Raw genomic sequence first — 9,768 nt, 5'->3', positions numbered from 1 at the left:
GGATAATAATCATTGATTAATTTTTTGTGAATTATATTTTAAACCAACCTTATTAAGGACATAAATTAAATTGAAAGTACATATATATATTAATAAAGCAACGTAAGAATGTACCCTACTGTATGAGACTGATAACAAGAGACCTTAAGTAATGCCATGATTTCCGGCATAAATTAATGATATTTGGATATTAATGACAGAACAATAGATGTTAAATTAGCATGCGATTATTAAAAATTCGTATCATGTACTACTTGTGACGTGATTTTAAACAAGAGTTGCTGTATGTATATTACATTGTTGCAAACACGCCATTAATATAGCGCGTATTTACATAGTATTGACATCAATATCGAAATCGGTATTGTGACGTGTTCAACGATATGAAAAAGTGGCTTATATCTATAAAATTAGATTTAAAAGAAAATTATTTTGAATGGTAACTATATTTAATAACATACACAGCAAAGTCAATCAGTAAACAAAAATATATCATATTATTAAAATTTTTTGTTTTAAATAAGAGTAGTGTACAACCTAGTTATAAATATTAAAGGGTACTAAACAATGAAAGTAAGGTTTTGGACGTTGGCGCTAGCCCAAGGCTCTTGCGTGTGGGCCGAGAGGAGGCAGCGAGGCCAGGACACAGATTTAGCTTGTCCTTTCTTTATATAGAACTCGACTAGTTGGCTAGTTTATTTGGCAATAAGATTAATAGATTCAAATGTGACCATGGTACAGTTTTGTATTGTTTGTGTATTGATGAAGGATATGTCTTAATTCATCTTTACTACATGCAACGTTTAAAAAAAGGTTTTTCGTCTCCAGTAGCGGAATTATTAGTTCAAAAATTGAAATACTTATCCAATATTAAAAATATTAATTTAATATTACAAAAAAGTAAGACGTCCTAAAACCATTACAAAAACTTACACAGTTCTTTTATGTAATACTTTTTGCCGAAGATTTATGGTTCTGATCTACGGTCCGCTGGGTATTATAGTTTCTTTCTACTAAGATTCAGGTGCAAGCACGTCGTTGGTGAATATGTGCAACATTCATACGTCGTCCATGTTTTCTAAGCATAATACGTTTTTGATTATAAGTCAAAATTATATAGGCCTCACAGTTACCACCATTAAGTGATCGTAGATGCTATTAATCATAATAGCATATCATTTCGCTCATTTCGAAAAAGTCACGAAAAGTCAATCAATTCACACGGACTGTCAGATAAAGAAGTTTTTTTAGGTCATCTTCACAATCGAGATCTATGCCATAGTAACAAAAGCCGTGATGCTGGTTTTACCTTACGTCATCTTAAGCCCATGCCGAATTGATTTCGTATTTGTTGGAAGTGGTTAAACCCCATCTTGTTTTACACTAAAATCTGGCTGAGGTATATTTAATGTTTTTGTGATGGTATCTTATTTTTCTTAGTAGTCTTTATACTTGTGTTGTAATAATTACAGTCAACTATATAATGTCAATTATATAGTTTCTTTATAAAATAGCGGTAAATAATCAAATGCGGTAAATTAAACTAATGTACTCTACAAGAGTACATATAATATAGAATGACGCGTGGTTATCCGATATTGGTTTACATACTGCCTTCTTTTACTGGGTCCATAATCCATTTAAAGAGAACGCGAAGGGTTTCGTTACTAATTTACTTACAAAGGTAACTAGGTACGTTAGATAGAATTACACTTCGCTGACTCACTTATTTCGTCTCTATCCAATTACTAAATATTAAACAGTTAAATATCTACTTACTTCTTATGAGACGTATTCAATGAAAATCCCATATATACGTTTTTTTAATACAAAACTTTATTGCAAACGTTACAATACTTTAAAAAGAGTTATTGTTTAACGACATTTGGTATAACGGTCACAACACACACAAGCAACTTTACGACAACATAAACACACAACACAATTGTACAAACACATGGAACACAATTTAAATGTAAAATATATTTTGTTCAAAAGAGTTTTTATGTTAAGTTTGGAACGTGTATTTTGTTATGGCTTGTATGCGTAGGGCTTCGAACGAGCGCGGGGCTGAGCGCGCAAGCGGATGTGCGCAGGGAGCCGGCCGACTGCTGCGCTCACCGCGGCTAGTGTTGTATCTAGTTGTTCGACTATTTCGTTATCGATATTTTTTTTTTGCAATACTCAACTTTTACTGCGGTAATAAACGAATTAAATGTACTAATTAATTAAGGATATTGAGAAAAACCGTATATTAATAGCCATAGTATATTAATAGCCAATACTACATTATACCATCCCCTTCATAACATTACAATATTATTATTGTAAGCGTTAAAATTAAAACAATCAAATACAAAATGAAAATAAAATACGCACCGTATTTAAACAGTATAAACTCTATACTATTAATCTCGCTAAAGTATTTAATTCATTTCATGTTCTAATCGCAAGAGGAATAAAGTCAAAAATAAATAACGAAAACATCGCATTGATGTGTGATATAATTGTCGTAAATGATCTTAAATAATTTGTCATAATCATTATGAATTCGGACCAAAATACTAGTAATTTAATGGTATAATCTTACATGTATTATACATGAAGAAATTTGAGTTTGTATATCTAAATCTAAGGTTTGTTTGTATGTTTGTTTGTTTTTCGTATAGATAGACTACATATTCTGGAAAATCAGTTTTTTTGCACTTTTACACAAATTAAAGTAAATTTCTGTAATTTCTTGGATTATTGAATATCGATAAAAATTGTATCGATACACAATTTATCGAATTTTCAACGAACTAATGTCGTGACTCACTGGCGTCTCAACGCCAACAACAAAATAGAACTAAATGGTAAAAAGTCGTAAGTGGCCTTTGATGATACACAAAAACGCTTTACCTCTATCGAGGGCCAAACTTTGGTGCAAAAAAGATTCACACACAGGTAGGCGGTTAAGACTTCTCCGAATATGAAACACTAGAGGAACAATGAACTTGTAACAGCAAAACTAGCCCAAACAGCCTGCGAGGTAGAACTGTTTAGTATAGAGCCAACTTCAAATAAAGTATGATTCGTTTGCTCGTGTAAGTAAAGCATTCGACTGCCCATGCACACACGCGTAACTCTAACGCCAGTTTAACGTACAAAAGGTTTTAATACAAAAGATAAAACTGAATGTAATCATAGATTAAATTTTATTGCTTTGTTGTATTGTAATTTGTAAAATAAATTTTCATCAATTGAAGGTTTGTTAAAGATAAGCTAAAAGTTATATAAAGAGATTATTTAGCAATTACAGCTTAGCACTCGGCCATTGGGCACGCGGTAACTCTTACATCTGCGTTAAATCGAGCTATTGTTGAAACAAAATTACATTAACAGTTTCAGCCAAGGTTTAATATTATGTCATAAATAAAGAAGGTCAATACACTACTGAAGGTCGAGAACATTTTTTTTCTTTATAAGTAATATACTTTAAAACATATTATAATAATTATCACTGTAAGACAATAACTTTAATTAACATAATTATTTGATAAATTTAGTAAAACGACGCTTATTTAATACTCTGTTAAGTTATTTCGTTTCCGAGGTTAGGTTGACAGATGAACAAGTAAAAGACTTCAACGCTAGCAACGTTATACATGATTACTTAAATATGTGTATGTTTTGGTAGAATAAAGATATAATACTATAACGCATATTTAGCATAAGAAATTTATAAACACATATAGTGAATAAAAAATGTAATAATTAAACGATTATATTTGGCATAAAATATTTTCAATTTAATTTTACAGACGATTATTCTAGATGAAAACAAGACGTACTTAAAATTAATCAATATTTTATAAATATATTTTTTGTTCTTCTTTGTCCTTCGTCTTTACTTATCTTTGCATAAAGGGGTTTGGCATATTTTTTTAATTTTGATGTTTTAGTAACAAAGAACTTATCAGAATAACATTTTATATTGAAAATCAATTCTATGTCAATGCTGTACCTACGCTTAAATAAAAGCGTTGCATTGGCCTATTCCCCAAGGGCATCCCACACGCATACAGCCTACAGGATGCCGACACTTCCTCTGCATAGATCACCTACCAAGAGAGCCATAATGATCTTGACTCGTACAATATATGTTTATAAAATAATCCTCACTTCATTACATTATTATTCTTATAATAAATAAACGATTGAGGCCAAATGAATTAATACGTATGACAAATGTTCTTTTTCATTTATCATTCTTTAATAGTTTTGATTCACTATTAAAATTTAATACGAAATTTATATTTTTTTATATAATTACAATTATTATAACTATTATTTCAGTAACGCTACTTTTTATACAACAAAACCCCGTGTAAGCGCCATCTGTTGGTTACTCCGAAAACTATGACAATATTTACAATACAACCTATTGATTCCATGTTTACCTTACTCTGTATAGATGGCAGTGCTAAGCATAGATAATTCAAAATTTTATTCTATGTGTATTTTCATTTTGAAATGGCATTTTTAAGACAGTTCTCGATTATTTTATAACAGTACGTTTGATAGAGTTGTTATCGTAAGTAGTAAAAGATTGCACCGAGATATTTGTGCATCTCCATTTAAACCTAGTAGTAACATGTAACCTACTTTTTTCTTACGACGTAATTATGTTTTTATTTAATCTTTCCGGATTCACGCCAGGACTTTAATAAGTATATATTTTTGAATACTTAAGCTATGAGCATAGTTTCCATGATTTTCTTAAAGACGTTTTTTTTGTTTTATTTTTACAATTTAATTTCGAAAGTAAAATTTAAGTGACCGATGTCAAAAATATCTAATCACAAAATCTGTATTTAAGAATAACAAACAAACATCACAAAGTTTTGTAATATCCGAAAATATTTTTTTTAACTTGAATATGTTTTCTCTATATTTTAAAGATAGGTCACTGAAATATTTTTTCCTAACGAATAAGAAATAATAACATCACATATGTGTTATTAAGTCGTGTCCTTATATAAAACGTTGAGATTAAATATACAACTCTACTGTAATCATAGCTTAAAAATAATGTTTGAGAAATAAATATTTACAATGCCTAATCAGTTACGTTTAGAGTCAATGTTCTTATCTAAACACATTTGCGTTACTTTGGCTAACACCGACACTCAAAATGCCGCGGAGGTACAAAAAATTATCGTTACTCTGAACCTAGAAGTATTCTTCTAGGTTCCGTGCTATTTCTTACGCCCCGCACCTATTTTTAAGCTTTCATTGTATTCATCATATCCTCGTTACAACGTAGTAGTAAAGAAAAATATTAACAAATTTTGTCTTTAATAAAAAAGTATCTATTATTAATATTTTGACAAGGTTGTAAACGTTATTAGTGGAGGATAAGCACAAGTTTCTTTATAAACTAAATGATCTTTTTCTATAAAAAACGAATTACAATCATTTTGAGAATGTTTTCTTCCTGGGTTTTTGTGGTATAAACACATTACAGTTCGACGTTACAATATGACAGATTATCTCTATCTATTTAATTATAATTTTATATTTATCATAAGCCATATGGCAGAACATTTTATCGATCTAGTCTGTTAGTTTTCGAACATAATATTAATTTACATAAAAATCTGATGCCCCGTTGCATCAATTATAGAAAAATCACGAGTAACGTTTTTGTAAGTTACGTGCGATTATGTACTGATTGCAGAAACTATTTTCATACAAATTCGAATTCGAATGTTTGTGCAAATAATAAATTAATGTTGACACGGCGATAATTTCCACATGTCTGCAACTAAATTACCACGTGTTTAGTTACGAATGAATATCATATTACTAAAATGTATGAGAATGAATTCAATAACCATGATTATATTTATAAGCTACTCCACTGCATAGTATAAAACAAAGTCTCTTATTGCTGTCTGTCTGTCCCTATGTATGCTTAGATCCTTAAAACTATGCAACGTATTTTGAAAAGGCTTTTTTTTTTAAATATAAAGTGATTCAAGGGGAAGGTTTATATGTATAATTTATTAATTATAAGGAAACACCAAAAATTTTATGTTTATAATATGACATCGTTAATAAACACATTTTTGGCAATTACTGGTACTAGGCTGAACCCTTCGAAATAAGGGTATTTAAAAATGTGTCTGTTTTTGATTCCTAAACCACAATAACCATTTTGTATCCTTTACCTTATACGAGAAATATTGACTTATTTATTTATTTATTTTATTTGGTTCTTCAACAATTTGTACACTGTTTATAATAATAAAATATAACAAAAATAACATTCTGTTCTAAGTGTCACAATTACTTTATGAAACAATTTTAGTAATACAGCATGAATCCTCATCCAATTAAGTACCTTAAATACATTGTGGATTTAATTTGGATCAATATGACCTGTTAGAACATGTAATTGAAATGAATATTTTCGAAGATATTACAAATTTATAATTAAGTTTGTATTGTCTAATGGCAAAACAAGCTGTAAACGTTGTACATAATAATCATTCTTTAGTATAAAAAGTAAAATCACCGCACTCGTGCGAAGCCGGGGTCGCTTGATAGTTTAATATAAGATTATTGAATGCTTAACTTCATTTGATATACATTTAAATAAATAATAGACGTGATATTGCAAGAAATCGCGACCTTTACATTTCCGAAGTTTTATGTCGAAACAATTTAACATTGAAGTTTTCATTTCAATTGACGTTTTTTCAAATATTTTTAGTATATGTGAATATTTAATATATTTAGTTTCTTTTAGGTTCTTCTTTGCAAAATGACAATCTCAGACCGGTTGTAGCGGTTCATGACATTGCGAAATTGGATAAAATATTCCGAGCATTTAAATATATAAATAATTATCAACCATTCCATTTAAAATATTTCAATTATAAGTCCATTTTCAAGTAATTATATCCTGTTTAAGAAGCTCTGAATTCATATTTTTATTATATATTAAGTTGTGTAAATGATCTTAATCTATTGAGAATCCCAAAGTATGCGAGCTTTATTCAAATTACTTTGACGTATAAACATGATTGTCATATTTTTTGTTTAAAAGTCGATTAAAAAAATTGTTTTATTTCATTCGTTAGTCTACATTCTAATTTTACAATCCAGTTTATCTGGTCTAAGCACTGCTGGAAACTGGTTCATACGACACGAGTTTTTTCAGATAATTAAAACAGAATACGATATGATACCTTCAATACACTTTGGATAGCGTTGACAATGCCCACCTCTACCTATTTGAGCGTGTCGTTTTAATGCAAATATTCAATTCAAAGAAAAACTTACCAAGGTTAGCTGGCGTTCGGCGTCGTCGTGCCGACGCTTTTCTTACGGCTATGGAGACCAATGAGTCCATTTCGCTTCCCGAGTCCCACCGAGGCCTTTGCGGCAAAGGTTGAGCCATGACACGCACATCATCCTCCGTATCTCTATCACTACTCGTCGGCGGCAGATTTGATTCGTCACTTTCAGGCGGCCCAGGCTCACATTTCATCTTAAACACTGCGTCCATAGAGACATCTTCGAAATCGGCACACGAAATGGGGTAGGTCAAAGTCCTCTGTATGTTGCTTTTCTTGTGTCTCACTTTCACTGACCCCTCGGATAATGATCTTTTACCGTTCAATTTGTTCTCGCTTTTCGCGTCCCCTTGAGTAAATTTTAAATCTGACGGCGACAAAGATTTTTTTCTAGAATTGCGCCTTTTCATGCTCCGCTTTGGTCTGCTTGATTCTTTTTGAGCCTGCATTGTTGCTGCATTTGCGCGATCTGAAAAAATATAAGTAACTGTTTATAAATTGACTTTATTTTCAATTCACTAATGTATAACAATACAATTAATTACAACAATTATTTAATTATCTACATAATTTCATTAATCTTTTGTAATAAGTTTGATAGAAATAGCTCTATCAGTTACTATTTAATGTGTAACAACTGTGTATAATGTGTAAATTAATCGTCAGTATTATTATTTTGACAATGGCTTTTAATTACGCCATTGATCACGTTTTTTGCTAATGTAATGAATAGCGGAGGAGTTTGATTCGAGAAACCTTATATAATAATAAAATTATTTCCATGAGCAATAATTAGTTTATTACCTAAGTAACAACTTATGAAATATCAGTTATGTACATTATAGTTTCGTATTAATTTCTTATTTTCAGTAAATTATCTAATTTAAATAGATATTTCGAAAGTAGCAATGTATGAATTTTTCTATTCTTTGCTACAAGTGTACATTAAATTTAATCTTATCTGACCTTTTGTTTTCTCCAAATTTTAACAGGCCGTTTATAGTTTTCTTTATATACAAATTTATAATACACAGTTATATTGTTATTAAAAGCAAAAGACTGGAAAATTCATTAAAAATAGAAAAAAGAATCGAACCAAAATCATTATTTATCAAAACAAAAATGATTTATCTTAATAAGATTATATTTAAAGCAATAAGATATAGATATTTCGACATGTAAACAATATTCAATACAGACATATATGTTATCAACAATTTCTTAAAATACATAATTTATTGCCAGTAATTAGTTCCACTTCACTCGTTTCTCCGACCTTTCTATTAGAATTCCCTTTGTTTTCATTAACATTTACTTACATATTAATAAATGAACACATTGAGAAAATGGAGAAATTAAAAGTTAAATACATATAGCAACAGTACCTTTCGACACGAACCACAACCGCAAACCGAAGAAATATAATATTATCTACACTGCATCCTATCACTTCAATTTCACTAAACAAACGTACGTCATCAGGACGTTATCTACGCGAAATAAAATTAAGATACTGAAACGTATTTTAAAAAACAGTGGCTAACAGATTGTATTCTAATACAGAGACAGTTGGTATTTCATGTTGTAGTTATGTGGGATTGCAAAATGAAACATTGCTCGTCAAAGGTCGCGGTCTAGAGAAGGTAGCGCGGTAACGTCCATAGCCAACGGTTCTGAACGTTCAACTGGCTGCATAAAGTGTATACACACAATTTACAGTAGACACGACGTAATACCATGAACTGTTGTTTTAGCTCGACAAGACGATATTCTCTACGAAGCGATTTTCATATTTAAATAATTAAAATTACATTATTTAAATATTCAATAACTGTTAACTAAATAAATAAGCTAAAACATCTACATAATAAGACGGACAGTAAAAAACTGACACTAACTTGTTCTTAGAGACCGATAAGATAAAAAGATAAAGAAATATTTGCATCGTCTCATCGTCGATCGGTTTTCCTCGTATTGTGTACACAAAATTAATTTACTTTTATAATCAGTTTATTCTCTTTTAAATTTACTTATATTTTCTTTATATTGTATATTGTATTTAAGATATTGTAAAGCAGTTTAATATAGAGTAAGTATTATAAGTTAAATGATAATTTAACTTATAATTTTTGAAGGATAATTTTTTTGTCTATTTGATTTGACGAGACGTATGAATATCGATAAAAAAAACTTTAAATCCTTTTGTCTGTCTTTGTGTGAATGTGATACTTTTATAATCATTGAGTTTAATGTTACCGATATATTTATAGGAAAGAAAAAAGTTATTATAATTTTTCGATAGTTTGCAGTGCGAATGTGAAGTATTTTATCAATCTAATGGCCATCCACATTTAGAGACCAATTAACGGAACCATGTTAACCTGAATCAACCGGAGAGCATCTGTTAACCTGAATTGGTCTT

At 30.0% G+C, this 9,768-nt stretch overlaps 1 protein-coding gene across 3 annotated transcripts in view; it reads right to left on the bottom strand.

Annotated features, from left to right (window-relative positions):
- LOC124532519 overlaps positions 1–9,768 on the bottom strand; it is a 60,803-nt gene that overhangs the window by 33,117 nt on the left and 17,918 nt on the right. Inside the window, exons 1-2 of one of the 3 annotated variants that reach the window (XM_047107445.1) lie at positions 8,732–9,186; positions 7,333–7,815 (exon numbers count right to left, since the gene is read on the bottom strand). In XM_047107445.1, the coding sequence (XP_046963401.1) occupies positions 7,333–7,795 (463 nt within the window). In that variant the 5' untranslated portion in view covers positions 7,796–7,815; positions 8,732–9,186. Of the gene's footprint in view, positions 1–1,779; positions 2,079–7,332; positions 7,816–8,731; positions 9,187–9,768 lie in introns of those variants that run through there. The other 2 variants (XM_047107446.1, XM_047107447.1) reach the window with 2 other exon arrangements.

Source organism: Vanessa cardui, chromosome 9 (genome assembly GCF_905220365.1).
Source record: "Vanessa cardui chromosome 9, ilVanCard2.1, whole genome shotgun sequence".
In the NCBI taxonomy this organism is placed as follows: domain Eukaryota; kingdom Metazoa; phylum Arthropoda; class Insecta; order Lepidoptera; family Nymphalidae; genus Vanessa; species Vanessa cardui.
Note: the sequence above shows the minus strand (reverse complement) of the source record. Positions and strands in the feature narration are given on the sequence as shown.